The 22,207-nt window shown below is 43.1% G+C and overlaps 1 protein-coding gene across 2 annotated transcripts; it reads right to left on the reverse strand.

Moving 5' to 3' along the window:
• Positions 1-588: 588 nt before the first annotated feature.
• LOC146992658 (equilibrative nucleoside transporter 1-like) lies at positions 589-17,992 on the reverse strand. Of its 2 annotated transcripts, XM_085788270.1 has the most exons (13): positions 17,750-17,992; positions 13,813-13,844; positions 13,642-13,723; positions 12,430-12,602; positions 8,814-8,953; positions 8,595-8,729; positions 8,010-8,107; positions 7,811-7,889; positions 7,541-7,608; positions 5,904-6,012; positions 5,223-5,308; positions 2,814-3,013; positions 589-1,136 (listed from the first exon to the last, which is right to left on the reverse strand). In XM_085788270.1, exons 2-13 carry the CDS (start codon positions 13,836-13,838, stop codon positions 1,025-1,027), a joined length of 1,308 nt encoding a protein of 435 aa, XP_085644396.1. In that variant the 5' UTR covers positions 13,839-13,844; positions 17,750-17,992; the 3' UTR covers positions 589-1,024. The 2 variants fall into 2 exon arrangements, with proteins under 2 accessions (XP_085644396.1, XP_085644397.1); XM_085788271.1 differs by lacking the exon at positions 17,750-17,992 and having other exon boundaries at positions 8,010-8,109; positions 8,555-8,729.
• Between the last annotated feature and the right edge of the window lie 4,215 nt (positions 17,993-22,207).

Genomic DNA, 22,207 nt, shown 5'->3' on the forward strand with positions numbered 1-22,207 from the left:
TAATCATTTTCTTGAGAATTTGTCAGGCGAACAGTACTTTTTTTGGTCTTTTTTGGGATGTTGAGGGTGATATCTTAAAATTGAGTTGCAACAAACCCCAGAATCTTTTTTTCCTGCCTCCCCCTATGTGTCAAGATACTCTCTGCCAAATGTTATAGTTGTATGACTATTTATGCCATTGTAGTACCTAAATATTTGCATTTACATCATTTCTCCAGCAGAATGACCCCAGAAAGGGGTTTTGGCCCCTGTAGCTTTCCAGCAGCTAGTTGACCGGGTTGTCCACCCAGGTTTTAATCCTTCAACTTCCTACAGATCATTTCTGCTGTGAAAAACTTTTACAACGCTCCCTGTCTGTTGTTTTGCTTTGCCCCCTGGGTAGGGTGAAGTAAACCAGATCAGACCAGTTGTTTGAATGTTTTAAACTGCACCAAACAAACCTTCGACCTTTAAATAAAAACTGAAATGAGTGAACAGTTTTATTCAGAAGGATGAAGGACGAGTGGACGACGTCCTTGACTCACTAGTGTCTGTTTAAACCGGTACAAACCAGTTCACAACATATTATATTATATCATATTATATCACACACACACACACACACACACACACACACACACACACACACACACACACACACACACACACACACACACACACACACACACACAGTTCAGAGTGCAGAGTGATGATGTCACTGATGATGATGATGTCATGAGGCTGGATGTGTTTCTGATTACGTCACTGTCAGTACTATAAAGTGTGTGTGTGTGTGTGTGTGTGTGTATGTGTGTGTGTGTGAGAGCTGCGTGACATCATCATCTTCATCTTCATCATCAAATAGTTTATGAATGAGTTCATGTGAAGGTTCAACATCCAGAGTCGTCGGATGAATAACAACTCCCAGTGTTCCCGGTCAGACCGGCGTTCCCAGTCAGACCGGCGTTCCCGGTCCGACCGGCGTTCCCAGTCAGACCGGCGTTCCCAGTCAGACCGGCGTTCCCAGTCCGACCGGCGTTCCCAGTCAGACCAGCGCTCTGAAGAGGAAGGACGCGGCCGCTCCCAGAGCCAGACCCAGAGACAGGAAGAAGGCCATGACGGCTCCGGCCGTCTCCGCTTCATGAGGAGAAACGTTCCTGTGGAAAAACACACTCACGTTAACGACGTTTAACTACAGCACAGATATAATAATCAATATCAATCCGATCTATCACCAATATAATAATCAATATCGATCCGATCTAGCACCGATATTTAATAATCAATATCGATCAGATCTATCACCGAGATATAACAATCAATATCGATCAGATCTAGCACCGATATTTAATAATCAATATCGATCAGATCTATCACCGATATTTAATAATCAATATCGATCCAGTCTATCACCGACAATTAAAGCAGTACTTAAGAACTTTCAATTTTGGTTGAGTTTGGCGGCGCCAGTGGCCCAAGGCGGTAGTGTTTTGCCTGAAGGAAGACTCCATTTCCCATGAGCACCAGCGCGTAGCGCCGTAAACATCCTGATCTCCCGGTGCATGGAAATTAACAGAAGACGTCCAAACTAAGTTTCTGTTTCCAGCGGATCATTTCACAGTAAACACACATACACAATCCGACAGAAAGGTGCAGCATTGCTGCTCCCTCTTTGTCGTGACTCGTTAAAGTGAAAGTGAAACTTAAGTGAGTGCCGGTTCCCACCATGCTCCTCAAAGCTGCTTAGTGCCAGAGAAAGAGATACAGACCATAATGATACAGACCCCCTCAGGCCATGACAGAGGTGTCATTCAACTTGTTGTAAGTCGATGTACCATCACAAAAGTTATGAAAATATTATATGAAGGTTGAAAAGTTCTTTAGTGTTGGTTTAATAATCAATATCGATCCGATCTATCACCAATATATAAGGCAAGGCAATTTTATTTGTATAGCCCGTTTTTACCACCAGTTTGTCTCAAAAGGCTTCACATCCCATCATAACAACATCCTCTGTCCTTAGACCCTATAATAATCAATATCGATCCGATCTTTAGTTTTCCTTCTTCCTCCAGGAGTCAATACTCTGTATCCGTGTGTTTTATATTTTCAGTGAAGTACTTACTGTGTATCCGTGTATCTTCTATCTTCAGTGAGGTACTGTGTATAGTACTGTGTATAGTACTGTGTACCCGTGTATCTTTTATTTTAAGTGAAGTAAGGCAAGGCAAGGCAAGGCAATTTTATTTGTATAGCCCGTTTTTACAAACAGTTTGTCTCAAAGGTCTTTACATCCCATCATAACAACATCCTCTGTCCTTAGACCCTCACATCCACTGAGGAAAAACTCCATGGAAAACCCTTTTAACAGGGAAAACCAGGAGAAAGCTCAGGGTGAGCAACAGAGGAGGGATCATCACCCAGGACGGACAGACGGGACAGAGATGTTGTTACAGACAAGACAACAGTACTGTGTATATTACTACTGTTAGTACTGTGTAGGTTCTTACTTGGGGCCGTAGCACATGCACAGACTGGGGTACTGTGTATAGTACTGTGTATAATACTGTGTATATGTAGTAGTACTAGGTTCTTACTTGGGGCTGTAGCACATGCACAGACTGAGGTACTGTGTATAGTACTGTGTATATGTAGTAGTACTAGGTTCTTACTTGGGGCCGTAGCACATGCACAGACTGAGGTACTGTGTATAGTACTGTGTATAGTACTGTGTATATGTAGTAGTACTAGGTTCTTACTTGGGGCCGTAGCACATGCACAGACTGAGGTACTGTGTATAATACTGTGTATATGTAGTAGTACTAGGTTCTTACTTGGGGCCGTAGCACATGCACAGACTGGCCAAGTAGCCGTTGCTGAAGGCGAAGACGATCATGACGGCGATGAAGACGCCGTCGTGGTGGAAGAAGACGGGCAGGTGGAGACGAGGTTGGACGTTACACAGCATGAAGACGGGGACGAAGACGAGGCGGCTCAGCACGAAGACCGGGAGCAGCTTACTGTCCCTCTGAGGCTGGGGGCGGGTGGAGACAGAGGAGTGAGCCGGGTGGAGACAGAGGAATGAGGCGGGTGGAGACAGAGGAGTGAGCCGGGTGGAGACAGAGGAGTGAGGCGGGTGGAGACAGAGACAGAGAGATGAGGCGGGTGGAGACAGAGGAGTGAGCCGGGTGGAGACAGAGACAGAGGAATGAGCCGGGTGGAGACAGAGACAGAGGGATGAGCCGGGTGGAGACAGAGGAGTGAGACGGGTGGAGACAGAGGAATGAGGAGACAGAGGAATGAGGCGGGTGGAGACAGAGGGGGAGCGTACCTATGTTCCCCCTCTGTTGTCGGTCGATGGACTCTCTCTCTATCTGGCCTGTCTAGCCTCTACATGGTCTGTTTACTAAACTTAACCAACTCCTTTCTTCATGGCCTAAACCCTTTAACCAATGGGACAAGTTACACTTCTCACTCAAAGTCACAACTCAACTTCTCACTCAGAAATAGACAAAAATATACACAGTCGCAACTCCACTTCCAGGTTTGGGTACAAAAACTGGGGAGCGTACCTATGTTTCCCAGGTCCTATGTTCCCCTATGGACCCTCTTTTTGAAAATGGGTCCTATGTTCCCTGTTTTTACCAAAAAGGGTCCTATGTTCCCTGGTTGCAATACATAGGGGAGAGCGGGGTAAGTAGTGCCAATTTTTACTTAAATTGCCTTTAAAGCAAGGGGATTATAATAATGCCCCAGTATGTACATATAGTTTAGGATGTTGTGCATCCCTGGGAACAATCACTTTGAATCTTAAATAAACTGTTTCAGAAATATAGCTTTAGAAAAAAAAGTGGTTTTGTGGTTTTCATTCGAGAGAATACACTGGGGTAAATTGTGCCATTGATAATTGAAGTAAAACAGATCATTTTAATCTCACAAATGTAAATGCTATATAAAAGCAAGACATTCAATACAAAATTAAAGCCAGAAGCGGCGATGATCGGGCCTTCACTTGTCCCCATGCAGTCGTGGAGGCCTGAGGCACACTGGGGGCTGTGGCGCAAAGAAACGCCATGTTTCGTTCATCCACCAGGTGGAGCTACGAGCACAACCAGACTGGGCAGGTGTGTTCAGGGGCGGTTCCTCATCACACATGTTAAGTTTCAAGCAAATCCGTGCCCACTGCCATGTTTCTCCTATACACAGACAGCACTGCCACTGGCACAACTTAACCCAGGCCCTTTGGCACAAATTACCCCAAGCCCAGCATTTTGAGAAAAAAGGATTCCCCAGCTGTTTTGAGCTGGCATCATGCTAACTGTATAGACTCATGGTGTAGCTTAATAAAGCACTAAAACATGTGTGAACTGTTTTCAGAGTTATCTATAATTGTTCAAACACGGCAATCAAAAAACCTTGATCATAGAAATTTTACTTTGGAGGGCAAAAACTTGTTTTTTGAACATAAATGTGCTTTCCTCTCAAGCCATGTGTCTCCCTTCTTGATAGGATGAGTGAAATGGATGCCCCTTCAAAAATATGTGGTCACATGACCAACTTCTTCTATGGTTTTCTAGATAACAGGGGTGGAACTACTTGCCCCATGGCACAAATTACCCCACTCTCCCCTACTGGGGAACATAGGACCTTTTTTCAAAATAAGGGTCCTATGTTCCCCGCTGTTGCCGGTCGATGGACTCTCTCTAAGGACTTTCTATCTGGCCTGTCTAGCCTCTACATGGTCTGTTTACTAAACTTAACCAACTCCTTTCTTCATGGCCTAAACCCTTTAACCAATGGGACAATTGCACTTCTCACTCAAAGTCACAACTCAACTTCTCACTCAGAAATATAACAGGCAAAAATCTGCAAAGTCACAACTCCACTTCTCACTCAGAAACAGGCAAAAATCTGCAAAGTCACAACTCCACTTCCAGGTCTGGGACCAAAAACTGCATGTTCCCCGGGTCCTTTTGGGGAAAAGTGGGGAACATAGGACCCTTTTTCTAAAAAAGAGTTCTATGTTCCCCGGTCCCATACAAAGTGGGGAACATAGGACCCTGGGAACAGAGGGATGACCCCGACAGGGGAACGAGGCGGGTGGAGACAGAGGGAACAGAGGGATGACCCCGACAGAGGAACGAGGCGGGTGGAGACAGAGGGAACAGGGGGATGACCCCGACAGAGGAACGAGGCGGGTGGAGACAGAGGATGCGGTGGTGGATGTTTGATATGAAACTCACCCACATGCAGACGGCCGTTAAGCTCCGCCCGGTCCAGTCACACAGGTTGAAGAGCAGGAAACAGGAGACGGGCGTAAAATACCGATCTGTAGAAAACAAACAGGAAGTTAAGAACAAGAGGAGGAAGAGGAGGAGGATGAAGAGCAGTAAACTAGTAGAGTAGAGACTGACCCCAGGAGTCTACTAGTAACTAACTAGTAACTAACTAGTCCTAGTTATTAGTGAGATGACTGACCCCAGGAGTCTACTAGTAACTAACTAGTAACTAACTAGTAACTAACTAGTAACTAACTAGTCCTAGTTATTAGTGAGATGACTGACCCCAGGAGTCTACTAGTAACTAACTAGTAACTAACTAGTCCTAGTTATTAGTTAGATGACTGACCCCAGGAGTCTACTAGTAACTAACTGGTAACTAACTAGTAACTAACTAGTGACTAACTAATAACTAACTAGTCCTAGTTATTTGTTAGATGACTGACCACAGGAGCCTACTAGTAACTAACTAGTAACTAACTAGTCCTAGTTATTAGTGAGATGACTGACCCCAGGAGTCTACTAGTAACTAACTAGTAACTAACTAACTAGTCCTAGTTATTAGTGAGATGACTGACCCCAGGAGGGTTAGATGGACCCTTTTAAGGAGGAAGAGGAGGAGGAGGAGGAAGAGGAGTGACTGACCCCAGGAGCCGCCGGCGCTGAGCGTTGATTGGACGTCGGCCGTGACGGCGGGAAACGAGCCGATGGTGACGGTGAAGGTGAAACAGACGGAGAGAGCCAACGGCCAGATCTGGAGGTCAAAGGTCAAACAGGAAGGAAGGGGTCAAAGGTCAAACAGGAAGGAAGGGGTCAAAGGTCAAACAGGAAGGAAGGGGTTAAAAGTCAAACAGGAAGGAAGGGGTTAAAGCTGAATGACATCTCATGATCCATGTCACAACATCGCTGATTGGTTATTGATTAGTTGGTCATTGATTAGTTGGTCATTGATTAGTTGGTCATTGATTAGTTGGTTCAGGTTCAGGTTCATGTCACTTTATTGATCCCGAGGGTAAAACTAGTTTTATTGATCCCAAGGGTAAAACTAGTTTTATTGATACCAGAGGGTAAACTAGTTTTATCGATACCCGTCGAGGGTAAAACTAGTTCTGCAGTCGAGAGTTAAACAAGCAACAGAAAACGAACAATCAAATCAGAAACAGGACATTTAGAAAGAACACATACACATAAAACAAGAGACAGATTGGACTCGACACAAAGTGAATGTTCTCTAGTTCATGAAATAAATATAAAAAGTAAAAAACATGAAACTAAAAACATAATTAAAATAGTTTAAAAAAGAAGAATTAAAATCACCAAGAGCAAAATTTCCTACAAGTTCAGAGTAAATAAATAAAAGCAATGAGATAAAAAGGGGAAACATCATCATGCTCCGAAGGGTTAGTGCAGCTTTTATTAGCCGTTATTGATTAGTTGTTATTGATTAGTTGTCATTGATTAGTTGTTATTGACTAGTTGTTATTGATTAGTTGTTATTGATTAGTTGTTATTGATTAGTTGTCATTGATTAGTTGTTATTGACTAGTTGTTATTGATTAGTTGTTATTGACTAGTTGTCATTGATTAGTTGTTATTGACTAGTTGTTATTGATTAGTTGTTATTGATTAGTTGTTATTGATTAGTTGTTATTGATTAGTTGTTATTGATTAGTTGGTTATTGATTAGTTGTTATTGATTAGTTGTTATTGATTAGTTGGTTATTGATTAGTTGTTATTGACTAGTTGTTATTGATTAGTTGTTATTGATTAGTTGGTTTTTGATTAGTTGTTATTGACTAGTTGTTATTGATTAGTTGGTTATTGACTAGTTGTTATTGATTAGTTGTTATTGATTAGTTGTTATTGATGAGTTGGTTATTGATTAGTTGTTATTGATGAGTTGTTATTGACTAGTTGTTATTGATTAGTTGGTTATTGATTAGTTGTTATTGATTAGTTGTTATTGATTAGTTGGTTATTGATTAGTTGTTATTGATTAGTTGGTTATTGATTAGTTGTTATTGATTAGTTGTTATTGACTAGTTGTTATTGATTAGTTGGTTATTGATTAGTTGTTATTGATTAGTTGTTATTGATTAGTTGGTTATTGATTAGTTGTTATTGATTAGTTGGTTATTGATTAGTTGTTATTGATTAGTTGGTTATTGACTAGTTGTTATTGATTAGTTGGTTATTGATTAGTTGTTATTGATTAGTTGTTATTGATTAGTTGTTATTGATTAGTTGAGTCTTGCAGCCTAAAGATTCTGGAGCCTCTGACCTTCTTAAATATTTTCACCATGGACACGTTGGGATGTTTGGTTTGATCCGGAGCGTCGCCTTTACTCTCTGGAGGAGACGAGGAGGGTCAGTCTCAGGTACAAGTACAAATACGGGTACAAGTATGAGTACAAGTATGGGTACTGGTATGTACAAGTATGGGTACTGGTATGTACAACTACAGATACCGGTATAGGTAGAGGTACAAGTACAGGTACCAGTACAAGTACAGACACAGGTACAACTACAGGTGTGTGTTAATATTTCGTACCTGTGTTCATCAGATTCACTGAGTTTCCTTCGTCTTGTTGCTGTTTCCTGTTTCTGTTCTGATAAAACTGATAAAACTCCTGAAAATACAAGAATAAAAAACAACCAATGAAATGAAAGGTCACATGACTCTGTGTGTGTGTGTGTGTGTGTGTGTGTGTGTGTGTGTGTGTGTGTGTGTGTGTGTGTTTGTGTGTTACCAGTTTGGGCAGCAGCACGTAGGAGAGAAGCGACAGCAGAATAACACCACAAGCTGTGATGAAGTAACCGAACGCTGCATCATGAAGTTCAGATCCACCTGCAGAGGAAACAATAGGAAACACAGAGTTAAAGTAGCTCTATCCCATAGGATAAACTAATGATACTGAGAAATATAATGAGAAATGGGGAATGGTGGATTATTGTGAAGTTATTGATCAGATATTGGTGAATTATTGTGAAGTTATTGATCAGATATTGGTGAATTATTCTGGAGTTATTGATCAGATATTGGTGAATTATTGTGAAGTTATTGATCAGATATTGGTGAATTATTGTGAAGTTATTGATCAGATATTGGTGGATTATTGTGGAGTTATTGATCAGATATTGGTGGATTATTGTGGAGTTATTGATCAGATATTGGTGAATTATTGTGCAGTTACTGATCAGATATTGGTGAATTATTGTGAAGTTATTGATCAGATATTGGTGAATTATTGTGAAGTTATTGATCAGATATTGGTGAATTATTGTGAAGTTATTGATCAGATATTGGTGGATTATTGTGAAGTTATTGATCAGACTTGCGATGGCGCAGATCATGGCGAAGGCAGCGAAGGTCCCGGCGAGTCCCTGGCCGCTCATGATGGGAGTGGTGTAAGAAGCTGGAAGCAGCCCGGCCATCCCAAACAGACTTCCCTGTAGCACCGCTCCGAAGGCTGGAAACACACACACAAACACACAAACAGATCAACAAACAAACAGACAAACAAAGAAACAGATCAACAAACAAATAGACTCACAGTTGATGATGACTATCTTCACCATGGTAACGGAGAAGAAGGGCAGAGGCTCCAGAGGAACTTTGACCAGCGCTGCGGTGACGATGAAGACGAACATGATGATGAAGAGACTTCCCATGACGCGGAGACGCTGAGAGACTCTGAGAGGAGACAATATAATAATATTATATTATATTATATTATATTACATTACATTACATTACATTATATTATATTATATTACATTACATTACATTATATTATATAACTAACCCTAACCCCATGACGCGAAGACGCTGAGAGACTCTGAGAGGAGACAATATAATAATATATTATATTATATTATATTATATTATATTATATTACATTATATTATATTATATTACATTACATTACATTACATTATATTATATAACTAACCCTAACCCCATGACGCGAAGACGCTGAGAGACTCTGAGAGGAGACAATATAAAAAAAGGTAAAGGTACTTTATTAGTCACATATACAGCTAGTACAGTGAAATTCTTTCTCTGCATTTAACCCATCCCTGAGGAGCAGTGGGCAGCCGCGGTGCAGCGCCCGGGGACCAACTCCAGATTATGAGCCAGTGCCTTTGGTCAGTGGCGCTGACTGGAGGATTAACCTAGCCGACATGTTTTTAGTGGTGGGGGAAACCGGAGCACCCGGAGGAAACCCACGCAGACACGGGGAGAACATGCAAACTCCACACAGAAAGGCCCTGGGCGGCCCGGGATTCGAACCCAGGACCTTCTTGCTGTGAGGCAACAGTGCTAACCACTGTGCCACCGTGCCGCCATAGATGATAATATATTATATTATATTACATTACATTACATTATATTATATAACTAAAGCCTGCCACACACATAAAGATTTTATAAATCTCAACCGATTCTTTATCTGTGAGAGACCCCACATATGAAGATAAAAAATCTGTGATTGAACAGTTTTGATCGTATAGACCACTTCGGCGTCGACGTCACAGTGACGTACTGGTGGCAGAAAAATACCGGAAGTAAGCAACAAATACACGTCCTGACCATAGGTCCTGACATACAGCTCAACTTTAAAAAGCAGCGCAGCTGCTTGGCTCAGCACGACCCTAAGCTGTGATGATGAGCCCACATTAGAGGGTGAATTTTATTTAATTTTGGTAATCGCGGTGCAGAACAGTGAGTTTGGAGCTGACGAAAGGAGAGAAAAAAGAGAGTTGTGCCGCGGCGAGACCGGTGAAATGCTGATTAGAGGAGTGATCAGCGGTGACCGCCGCGCTGACGGACCCGGTGGAAATTGGGGTGATACAACGACTGCTGAGGAGGAACTATAAAGAACTCAGCTGTGATTTAAACTAGGACCTAAACCGAGTCGAGTAGAGCCGAGCTGTAACTGTGTAGTGGAGAAGCGGCAACACACGCGCGTCCCCTCAGATGGCTGCATCTCTAGGTCACTGGTGTGTGAGTGTGAGAGAAAGAAAAGCTCTGACTTGCTTGGGCAGACGTTGTTTGGTGTCACCCGCTGATTTGCACATGTAGGCTACAATATCTAGACCCCGAATATAAGACGACCCGTCCTTTCCAACTTTTTTCGACGGAAAAAAATACTCTTATCAGTCAGTGTATAAAATATATGTAGATATTGCGTGCATCGTTTAGGGATTTTTATTAAACATTTACTGTTTCATTAAGTGTAAACGTTAACACGTGTACACGTTCACCCTCTTATTCATTTATTTTGACATTCATTCATTCATTTTTACACACATCGGGTCATGAGCGGTGTCCCTAGCAACGGTCTGTGATATATAGCCTAACAACGGTCTGACTAATACAGAAATAACAGACATGGATCCGTTAAATAAACTGTAATATACAGCCATACAAGTAGGCTACAGTTTGCTGTCATACCGTAGTTGATGGACTTGTTGATGATCGCCCACGCAGCGTTTTGTGTCCCTAGGCAGTAGCCTACGTCGGTCCGTAACACACAACACACTCCGTTGCTAATCGTTAACTTAGCCTACTCAGGTATGACAACCTGTTTTCTGTTGACAAAACATTAAAATAATCAGAGAAGGCCTCTGTATGATCCATCTTCCTCTGATTTGATCGCTCTTGATGCCGGCTTTCCACTGTTGACACCAGATCAGCTGTCACGTTCTGCCACCAGTGAAGCCCCGCCCACAACATACGTCATCAATGTTTATAAACATAGAAATGGTCTATTGTGTGTGGTGTGCTGTGATATTCCAAACACAGCTCACCACACACATTAAGATTTTTCAGAATCTTGACCCTCCGGTCAGAAAACTCAGAAAGAGATCCGCGGCATCAGCAGCGATACCAGGGGTGTCGTTGTAGCTACTCTTTCGGGTCTATTTCCAGAATGGACAATGAGAGCGACAAAATTTTTTTTTTAATGAAAGTGGGACACTTCAGCCTTTACAACGATCCCATCTGTGTGTGTCTGTGTGTCTGTGGCTCCGGACACAGAGCAGTCAAGCGGCTGTCCAATAGGGAGCCGTGCGCTGTCACATGACGGGCTGTGAGCGGCGGTCACATGATGGTTTAAACATGGCTGCTGTATTGCTGGCTGTGGCCGGCTACGAGCGCTACTGTCTCTGCTATCGGCTTCAGGAAACCTCCTGTGTATGTGTGAATGTCTGTGTGAACCTCATGTAACACCAGGGCTGCACCGTGGCTCTGTGAGGTTGCCGGTGTTGTGTGGAGAAGTGGCTTGTTGCCGCGAGCAGCATGCAGAGCTCGGTGAGCAGAGCTCGGTGAGCAGGCGCTTCTCCGCACAACACCGGCTCTCCACACACAAGATGACTTTTTTTATTTTTTTTTAAGTATATTTTTTGGGCATTAATGCCTTTATAGATAGTACAGTTGAGACAGACAGGAAACGGGGAGGCAGAGAGAGGGGGAACGACATGCAGCAAATGGCGCCCGACGTGGGACTCGAACCAGGGCCGACTGCAGCGAGGACAGTGCCTCTATACATGGGGCGCCCGCTCTAACCACTACGCCACGCGACGCCCCACACAAGATGACTTTTGATTTAAACGGCCACCGAAGTCGGCCCCGATAATCGTAAATATTGAACATGTTTAATACTTACGATTATCGGCGCCGAACGTTTTCCGAGCCGATTGTCGGGGGAATTTTGACTCTTAACACACCACACACTACAAGAGAATCTTATAAGATAATCTTAAGAGGTTAAGATCCGTGAGGATCCAGAGAGACGCACGGCGCTCCCAGCGCTGCCCGACACCTTGAATGGCGACTGCATCGTACGCTGCCACACACATGGAAGCAGCAGCAGTGTTTTTGTACCCTAACCCTCCTCAAGGGGGCGACAGGAGGACACATTATAACGAACCCCCGACCTGCAGTCAGCGCTCCTCAGATTTTACTAGTTTCTCTCAGGCAACAACAACTCTGAAAGGGTTAAAGGTCTTCTGGAGACCCCGCCCCACAGACAACAACAACTCTGAAAGGGTTAAAGGTCTTCTGGAGACCCCGCCCACCCCCACCACAGTCAGCTGAGACCCCCCTCAGAGGCATTTTAAAGGATGTCACAGCTGATATGTAAGACTCGTTGTGGTCGTACTCACAGCGTGTGCAGGAAGGAGTTGAGGCAGGTGAAGAGCAGCAGAGGCAACATGGCGCACAGCGTCATCACATTGTTGAATTTAGCCTCCAACAGACTGCGATGTTCCCCGGCCGCTTCCGTCTGATTGGCTAAAGAATCGACCAATGATGGATCCTTCAGGCGGCTGGTGAAGTACTAGAGACAGAAAAGACATGTGACGTGTTTCTCTGGTTCCACTAATGAGACTCAAAGCATCATTTTCTCCATCTTTACAGTTGTTTTTACGATCATTATGACCCGGTTTAACACTTTTAACACTTTTTCAAAACTCTTCACACAGTTAGCACAACATCAGCCTGTGTATACAATTAACACCTTTCTTGTTCTTTTGACACAAATACAAACATTTAACACATTTAAAATGAGTTTTAACTTCTTTTACACACAAGCTCAAATAAGACCAAAACAGTAGATGTACTAACTGGTACATTTTCAGTTGCTTTCACACGGTTTGTTAAAACAGAAAAGCTCATGTTCAAAGCTGAAGCTAAAGGCCAAAATGAACACATTGTAGACTGAAACATATTAATGACCTGTATTGTTTCATTGTTTTTCATTGTTTTTTTCTTTTTACAGTAAAGTATTTACTGCAAGTCCTGTCATTTACTGTCTTCTTCTTTCATCAACTTTACATTCTGCAAAGCTGCTCTGGGATTGGTCGTTCACTTTTTGTGCTGAGTGTTACACAAAAGGAACAAAATTCATGTCCAACAAATGAAAAATGAAGACGGGTTCAAAATAAACTACAACACAAACATCAATTTGTGATCAATACAATAATCTGTTTATTGTAAAACAGTAGAGTTGACACATGTAAAGTGATTCAGTTTGTGTTGTTCCATCAGTTGTCAGTGTTTTTATGACTGACTATGTTTCTGTTGAAGACAACCTGGTGAGTTGTGTTATTGTATTTTGGAAATGTGTGTCTGTGTTTAGTTACACTGTGTGACTTTGAGCATGAAATTAACTGTTTTGGGAATTGTGTGTTTTAGGTGTGAAGAGTTGTAAAAGAGTTTTAAGTATTGAAGAACGGGTCGTAGCGATCATAATAATCTGTATTATGCTGCATTGAGGACGTGGACATGTCTGAAACGTCCTGTCCTAGATTTCCTTTGTCTTTGTCGTTGTGCAGCTACGCCGAGTGGACGGAAACAAACAGGAAGTGATTCCATACCATGGTAGCAGTCATGAAGAAATTCCATGGCAGCAGCGTTCCCAAACCAAGCAGGAAGAAGACGAACCACACTCCGAAATACCTTTCAGAATATTAAAACATCAAAGAAGTTAGTCACACTAACAATGATTAGCATTTATGATTTATTTACAAAAACATGAAGAATCTCACTTGTCTTTGGGTGAGTGGACGGCCATCTTGTCCTGAGGAGAAACACATACATGTTACACATCAGCTGAGCAAAAACTACTACTACCACTACTACTGTTACTAAGACTACTACTACCACTACTACTGCTACTAAGACTACTACTACTACTACTGCTATTAAAACTACTAGCGTGTAGTCCACCTGACTGCAGGACTCACGTGTGTGTTGACATATATGATCAGCTGAGTGTGTGTGTGTGTGGGGGGGGGGGGCTGATAAAGCTGCTGATAAAGATTTATGGCTCTTTCTGGTCTTGTTCTGATTCTGTGTGAAGTTTTGAGACAAACGGTTTGAGACAATAAAGACGTCAGTGTGGATTTTCCACGTTTCCCACATTGTGTCATAATAAACTGTAAACTGTTTTCTTGTCTGTAACAACATCTCTGTCCTGGGTGATGATCCCTCCTCTGTTGCTCACCCTGAGCTTTCTCCTGGTTTTCCCTGTTAAAAGGGTTTTCCATGGAGTTTTTCCTCAGTGGATGTGAGGGTCTAAGGACAGAGGATGTTGTTATGATGGGATGTAAAGCCCTTTGAGACAAACTGGTGGTAAAAACGGGCTATACAGATAAAATTGCCTTGCCTTGCCTTTATACCGTATGGAGCTTTAAGTGTCGACTACAGTGACAGTAAAATGTATTTATTTGTCACATTATTACTAACCCTCTCCTGGTTAATCTTGGGCCATTGGGAGCACCAGGAGTTTTCCCAGGGGGCCGTTCAATAATGGGCGAGACATGCAGCGGCCCACAGAGCTCAGCTGTAGCCTACAGACACATGTCTGTCTGAAGAATACCTGGCCCAATGGCACTATGATAGGCTACAGAACCCCCGCCCACCCCCCCACCCCCCTTACAACCAAATCTAGTCATCTAAAGTATTGGAAAATAATAACCATATTCATATACTGTCCTGGTTAATTGATAGTTGCTTTTATTAACCACTATTTTACAATTTCATCAAAGGATGCCACACATAATTGCAGATCTACAAGTTTAAAACTCATATGTTGCAATGTGATGTGGTTTGGCTTGTAGATCAGCTATTTTCACAAATTTTGACGTATAATCCCCCAAATCAGAGTTAAAGTGTTTTAAGTATGAAGCATTTTAAGTATCAGCATCCTTCTTAAGAGCAAGTGAACAACATACTGCGTGTTCCTTGTCTTGTGTGGTCATTTCCCTGTGTCTTGTCGTATTGTTATGTCCTCTGTGTTATTGTGTCTGATTGCACAATCTGTCTTCCCTTGTGTATTGAGTGTCTCCCTTTGTCTTTGTCCAAACGTTTGTGTTTGTTCCTGTGTTTCATCCCCCTGTTCCTGCTCCATGTGACCACCTGAGTTTTGTCAGTGAAGTCAATAAATACCTTTTCTTTCACCACACCCGCTTGTCTTGCTGTCTGCATCTGGGTCCAGCTCTCAACTTAACCTGACAACTGTGCAGTCATTTATTTTATTCAAGGCTCCAGATTGTGGACCAAAAAGTACAGTTTTTGTCCAAGTCCAGGCCTGTCAGTGGATGTGAGGGTCTAAGGGCAGAGGATGTTGTTATGATGGGATGTAAAGCCCTTTGAGACCAACTGATCCTCAGGCTCTAACACCAGTCTGAGTTCCACTGAGGGTTTACAGCCAACCAGCCAACACAGCCATCGCTGTCAGACACTCTGAGGGACCGTGACATCACACTCGTTCCCCGTCTCTCTGCCTCCCCATTTCCTGTCTCTCTCAACTGTAAACTATCTGTAATCTAATAAAGGCCTGAAAAGCCCAAAAATAATGAGACAACTCCAAATCACTCCTGATTTTTAGTTACTGCAGCGATTCTAAGTGACAACACAAACGGATAGACAGACAGACAGACAGATAGATAGACAGACGGACGGACGGACGGATAGATAGATAGATAGATAGATAGATAGATAGATAGATAGATAGATAGATAGATAGATAGATAGATAGATGATCCAGCGGCAAAAAAAGATGAACAGTTCAGTCGATCATTTGCTCCTTCTTGTTCTGATTCATTACAGGAAGAAGATGCAGCAGCAGCAGTTTTTTGTGACTCGTCCTCACTGTCTTGGGAAAAACACTTCAAGTGAAACTGTCTAAACCAGGACTGTCGTGTCAGGGATCTGGGACGGTGACTACAGACTGTGGTCGTGTCAGGGATCTGGGACGGTGACTACAGACTGTGGCCGTGTGGTCGTGTCAGGGATCTGGGACGGTGACTACAGACTGTGGCCGTGTGGTCGTGTCAGGGATCTGGGACGGTGACTACAGACTGTGGTCGTGTCAGGGATCTGGGACGGTGACTACAGACTGTGGTCGTGTCAGGGATCTGGGACGGTGAGTACCCTCCTCTGTTGCTCACCCTGAGGTTTCTCCGATTTTTCCCTGTTAAAAGGGTTTTCCATGGAGTTTTTCCTCAGTGGATGTGAGGGTCTAAGGACAGAGGATGTTGTTACGATGCCATGTAAAGCCCTTTGAGACAAACTGTTTGTAAAAACGGGCTATACAAATAAAATTGCCTTGCCTTGCCTTGCCTTACAGACTGTGGTCGTGTCAGGGATCTGGGACGGTGACTACAGACTGTCGTGTCAGGGATCTGGGACGGTGACTACAGACTGTGGTCGACGGTCTGAGTGTTTCCTGTGGGGGGGTGGAGACCTGTTCTCCATGCACAATGAAGTCTATGATGTGATTTGTATTATTTTGTAAGGTTGATGTGAACAGTGAGATAAACATTCTGACGGTAGCGCTGATGTGAGTGTGTGTCTAGGTTTTTTATTTTTTTTTAATTATTTTTAATGCATTAGTTAATTTGAAAAGGGACAGGCTCATTTTCATCGTCCCTCTGCCTGATGCTAAAGGGTATCCTATAAAAAGACAGCAACAAGAAAATACTGCATATAAAAAAGGTAACACATTATACACATTATTATATTACACAATGTAAAGACACTAACAACACATCCACTATTGCATTGTGCTTTTATATACTCTAATTGTTGATTGTGGTCTGTGTCTGTTGTGAATTCTATGTTGGGACTACAGATATCGCTACATCTGGTTCACCCATCTCCTCGTTTCTTGTAAATGATTAATGCTATTGCACACTGTCCCTTGATAAATTAAATAAACTAAACTAAACTAAACTAAACTAAACTAAACTAGACTAATAGAAACTGTATTAGAATTCTTGTTGGTGTTTTATTTTTGTTAAGTGATTAGCTGTAGTCCATAAAAACATTAAAAAAAAAAAAAAAAAGCATAAAACACACATTGACCACTCATCATTACTCAGTGTTAAGTGCAGTCACTGCTTTGGGGTAAAAACTGTTCTTAAAACAGTGTCCCCCCCTCCACCACTGGACTAAAGGGGAATGCAACACTTTAGAGACATGAGACCTTGACCACAACTCCCATAACTCATGATGCATAGACAACAGAGTATGGAGAGGCCAGACCACTTTGAAGTCTAACACCAGAGACCGGATCTGGGATCATTAATAATAATAATAATAATAATAATAATAGAGTACATTTATATAGCGCTTTCCTATCGTTACCCGATCCCCTCCTGTGCTCCTGTGTCGTGGCTGCTCCTCATCGATGGGTTAAATGTAGAGAAAGAATCTCACTGTACAAGCTGTATATGTGACAAATAAAGTACCTTTTTTTACCCGTTATTGATTACTGGTCATAGTATCTTATTTATGAATGTGTTCTTGTACATGTCATGTGGGCTAAACCTCAGTGCTGTTATAATAAGAGCAGGCTGCTGCTTCATACTGAGCTCTGATGTGAAGTTATTAAGCAGCAGCAGAACAACAGTTAATGAAGGAGCCAAACACAGCGATGCTGAAACAAACCAATGTATGAAATCATTCAAATGTTTTTACCTTCAGTGTTTCTCAAGGACGACAGAGTTTTTCCTCCTCCTGATTCATACAATCCTCTCGTCTGTCTCAGGATCTGGTTTTTGAATTCACTTCAACTTTTCTCTTCAGTTTTATTCGTCAGCTTGTTGCGAAATCTTTCTTCCTCTTTCTGTCACGTCCTGAAAATCCTCTTCCCTCTGTAGGAGCTCTTCCTCCACTCATTCGTGTCTTCTGTTTCTGCCGTTTCATCAGAATTAGATTTTCAGTCTGCCTTGACCTTTGACCTCTAGTATCAGTCAGTTGAGTGGACTTTGTGTCTGTAAATGTTAGTGAAGTGATTGCACGTGTCACAGGAAGTTTAATGTTTCTGCCACATTTATATAACTATATAAAACATACAAAAAATGTATTGCAGACATATGAAATGTTTGAACTGATTTAATTCATTTATTTATGATGTTGACAAAGAATACTGATAAAAAAAACTTCTGCTAATTCATGATTACTGTATTGGAAACACAGGTTGAAACACTGTATTATCCCTTTATTAATTTTATCTGTTGGTCAGCCACTCCCTGATCAATAATTAACAAAAGCTTCCCAAGTTATGATCAGCACTGACAGATTGGTCATTAATGGCTGGCTTCACCCACCATAAAGATATTAAATCAGTTCTCAAGGTACCAGTCACACCGGTAAAAGTAAACTCTTCCCTGATTAATCTGTTTTTATTTTTTTAAGTTTTGTTTTGGCTTTTCAGGCCTTTATTAGATGCAACAGTTGAGAGAGACAGGAAATGGGGAGGAACAGGGGCAGTGGCGTAACATCATGGTGATGGGCTCTGGTGCAAATATTTTTTTTGTGCCCCCACCCGCCGCCCTAAACACAAGCGCACGTGCACACACACACACACACACACACACTGGTCGTACAGGGAGCGTGCTTCTCCTGCTCTCTCCGCGCCGGTCAAACATCGACTCCACTCGTCTACATCCGTCTGTACTCGGTTTTCCACACACACACACAGGTCTGTCTCTAGCTCTGTGTGTGTGTGCAGACGCCGACAAATGTTTATAGACGGGAACTTAATTAATCATTATTTCATTATTTTATTTTGAAAATTGACCGGATTTTCTCGCCTTTTCTGTGGCTGACTTCCTGTCTGGTACAATCTGGTCTATCCAGCTTGACAACGGCGCTGACAATGTCCAGTCACATAGGTGAACATGGGCACTGATCAGAAACTGCCTCCGCTCCAGGGCGCTGCGCTTCGGTTCCGTGGGCAGTGCAGAAAGTCATGGAGTCATTACTTTTATCCCTCAAGTAGTGCAACAAGAGCACCGTTGTTCTCATTCATTCACTTTCAGCCTCTTTTCACACAAACTGGTGCAAAAATGACACGTTGTTTCATTTTCAGCTCATACTTATTCACGAATGTTTTTTCTCTGGTCCACCATGGATGTGTTCTGATCCAAACGCTGCACCGCGCGTCACGTTTCCATCATGACAACTGACGGGAGAAAGACACGTTGTCATGTTTACATGAGCTCAAACTTGTGGCGCACACTGAGCAGTTGGAGGCTCGAGGTCTGCCTGCATTCACATAAACTGACTGTGAGCTCGACTGCAGCCGCACCGAGACCACGCACTGCTCAGACTCACGTGCGTATTCTGTTCGCGTCAGTCCCGACAGCTATCGACACGGTTCGCCGAGAAAAAAATGCAGGCACAGACGTAACTGTCTCTCACCATGCAAACCAGCGTTTAAGCTTTTGAACCACCACGGACAGCAGCTCCATATCAACACCTATCTAACGGCCTGTCCTGACCTGGGGTCTCATTTATAAAACTGTGCGTGGGATCGTTACTAAAAGGGTACGTACGCCCAAAAGCCAAGTTTTGCGTGCGCCAGTAAATATTCAGATTTATAAAACCCTGCGTACGCACACTTGCAAGCAAACTTCCCTTTATAGATCACAGAGTTCCTACAAGTGTGCGCAGCTGAATCCGCTTCACGTTCCGCCCTGTACACGCCCTGTTTTAACCCTAGATGGTCGATGCAAACCACCACATGAATGTGATCTGCATGTCAATGAGCCTGACGTGCTGTTGTTCTGTCGCTGTTGTGAATTAGTTGCAGGTGTGAAAGTGACAACGTGACGTGTTGCTGCAGCTGTTAATGGCGTCAGCGGCTCAGAGCGCACACGGTGTTGTTTTGGTGCACTGCCTCTCACATGCTGGACCCTGTTCGGCACATAGTTACAACAATGACAACAGTTCTAATCTGAAACGAGTTATTAACCTTCATCATGGTCTCCCTCTCCCTCCTTTCTCCCCCAGCGGTGCCGTGGTGCAGAATTACATACGCACGGGGCACCGCTGTATTATTTACAGTAATTAGACTGATCGATAAAAATTAGCAGAATCAGTTTAATCGACTCTCGATCATATGTTCACAGTATCATAGGAACATATAGTTATTTACACCAGGTATTTATCCCATGCAGCAGCACCGTCCTCTCCTCCTCCTGCGCTCTGGGAGTGGACAATATGACGGAGAGATGGTGGTGATTAAATATAGAGAAGGAATTTTGATTTTGAATTTTAAGTTAGATTCTAAGAAGATGTTTCTGAAACACCAGTCCGATGCAACATAACGCTGTTGAATTAAATCACCGTGGCAACATGGATCTAACGCATACGGGTTGAAATTAAATGTGTGACGGCCGATAATAAAAACATAATCGTTCTTCTCAATCATTATTTCCTGAGTCTGACTTCAGTTCACCACCACACCGTCTGTGTCGCTAATTCCCCTTTTCCTCCAAACCATGCGTACGCCTGGGTCAGAGTTTGCTTAGAGCTGCGCACATTCTCCCGTCAAGTTAGTTTTTTATAGATCACAACCTTGGCATGGAAAGTCACGTACGCCACTTTCAGCCCCGTTTTGTGCGTACGCAACGGTTATAAATGAGACCCCTGGGCCTTATTCCATTCACAAAACAGGGGCCTGTGGCAATTCTGGAATTTTTTTTTTTCTCTTCCTCCATGGGCCCCTGACGGCGTCTGGGCCCCGGTGCAGCTGCACGGGTTGCACCGTCGATAGTTACGCCACTGAACAGGGGTGTTAAAAATGAGCAAGTAACGAAGCGATTTCCTCCGAGCCCACACAAGTCTGACATGTCTAGCTTTACCAGCATGTAAAGCAGCATGACCTAACAGAACTGCTAAAAATCTTGAGGGATATAGGAAGAGTGCCACTTTTGAAATGGCGGCTCATTTTCCTGTGAGCATGTGAGAGACTTGAGACTCCGGCTACCCCCCCATTATCGGCCACGCCCTTTCGATTGAGACCGGAACCAAGTCTCTAGGACATTCCTATCAAAAGTTATGGGCAAAAAAGGGGTATTTTTCAGAGTTTTTTGAGGGCTCATTTTTTCCCTTAAGTGCTCATTAGTTGAGACTCCGCCTACCCCCCCATTATCGACGACGCCCGATCGATAGAGACCGGAAGCAAGTCTCTAGGACCTTCCTATGAAAAGTTATGGGCCAATGAAAATCCCCCATAGGAATGAATGGAGTGAAAATTGTTCAAAGTGTTTGAGTGTCTATGTATGGGTGGGCGGTCCCCAGGAAAGTTGACCACTATATGTTTCAGGCGATTCTGAACATGATTGGTCCCCGACCGGAAGTGATTGTGATGGTCGTGAAATTGGGTCATGTTGGGTATCTACAGAGAGGTCTCGAGTAGACAAGTGCCTGGACTGGGGTGTTGGGTCAGTGGGACATTCCCCTGGTCAGATATCGCGAGAAGTGTGTTTTGCGACATAGTGAAAAATGGCCCGAGTGGTTAAGTTTAGGCAAGAGTCCAGTGTCCAGCATGTGCCAGGGAGTGGTTAAGGTTAGTAAAACTGACATGTCCAGGCATAGGTATAGGGGTAATAACCACGATGATCATTTTGATCATCCTCGAGGAACAGGGGTGTTAACCATGATTAGACCCTGGAGGATTAGACATTTTTGAATAACTTTTGATAGGAGCGTCTGATCGAAAAAAGGAGGACACCTTACAGATGCGCCTCGTCAAGACGGATCGTTTGATACCAGCCCCGACCTCCTACGACATTCAGGGGCGGAGTTATCAGCAAAAAACCATTTTGTCTAGTACTTATAGGATATAGGAAGAGTGCCACTTTTGAAATGTCGGCTCATTTTCCTGTGAGCATGTGAGAGACTTGAGACTCCGGCTACCCCCCCATTATCGGCCACGCCCTTTCGATTGAGACCGGAAGCAAGTCTCTAGGACATTCCTATGAAAAGTTATGGGCAAAAAAGGGGTATTTTTCAGAGTTTTTTGAGGGCTCATTTTTTCCCTTAAGTGCTCATTAGTTGAGACTCCGCCTACCCCCCCATTATCGACGACGCCCGATCGATAGAGACCGGAAGCAAGTCTCTAGGACCTTCCTATGAAAAGTTATG

This window comes from Trachurus japonicus, chromosome 1 (assembly GCF_045865225.1).
Source record: "Trachurus japonicus isolate A0001 chromosome 1, Traja_1.0".
Taxonomy (NCBI): Eukaryota; Metazoa; Chordata; class Actinopteri; order Carangiformes; family Carangidae; genus Trachurus; species Trachurus japonicus.

Excerpts from the sequence above, each read along its gene's own strand:
- LOC146992658 (XM_085788271.1), bottom strand. The coding sequence starts at position 13,838 with ATGGCCGTCCACTCACCCAAAGACAA. Across the intron at positions 7,890-8,009 it reads ACGTGCTGCTGCCCAAACTG|GAGTTTTATCAGTTTTATCA; the intron begins GTAACACACAAA and ends TTGTATTTTCAG. Across the intron at positions 3,014-5,222 it reads TAACGGCCGTCTGCATGTGG|CCTCAGAGGGACAGTAAGCT; the intron begins GTGAGTTTCATA and ends ACCCGCCCCCAG.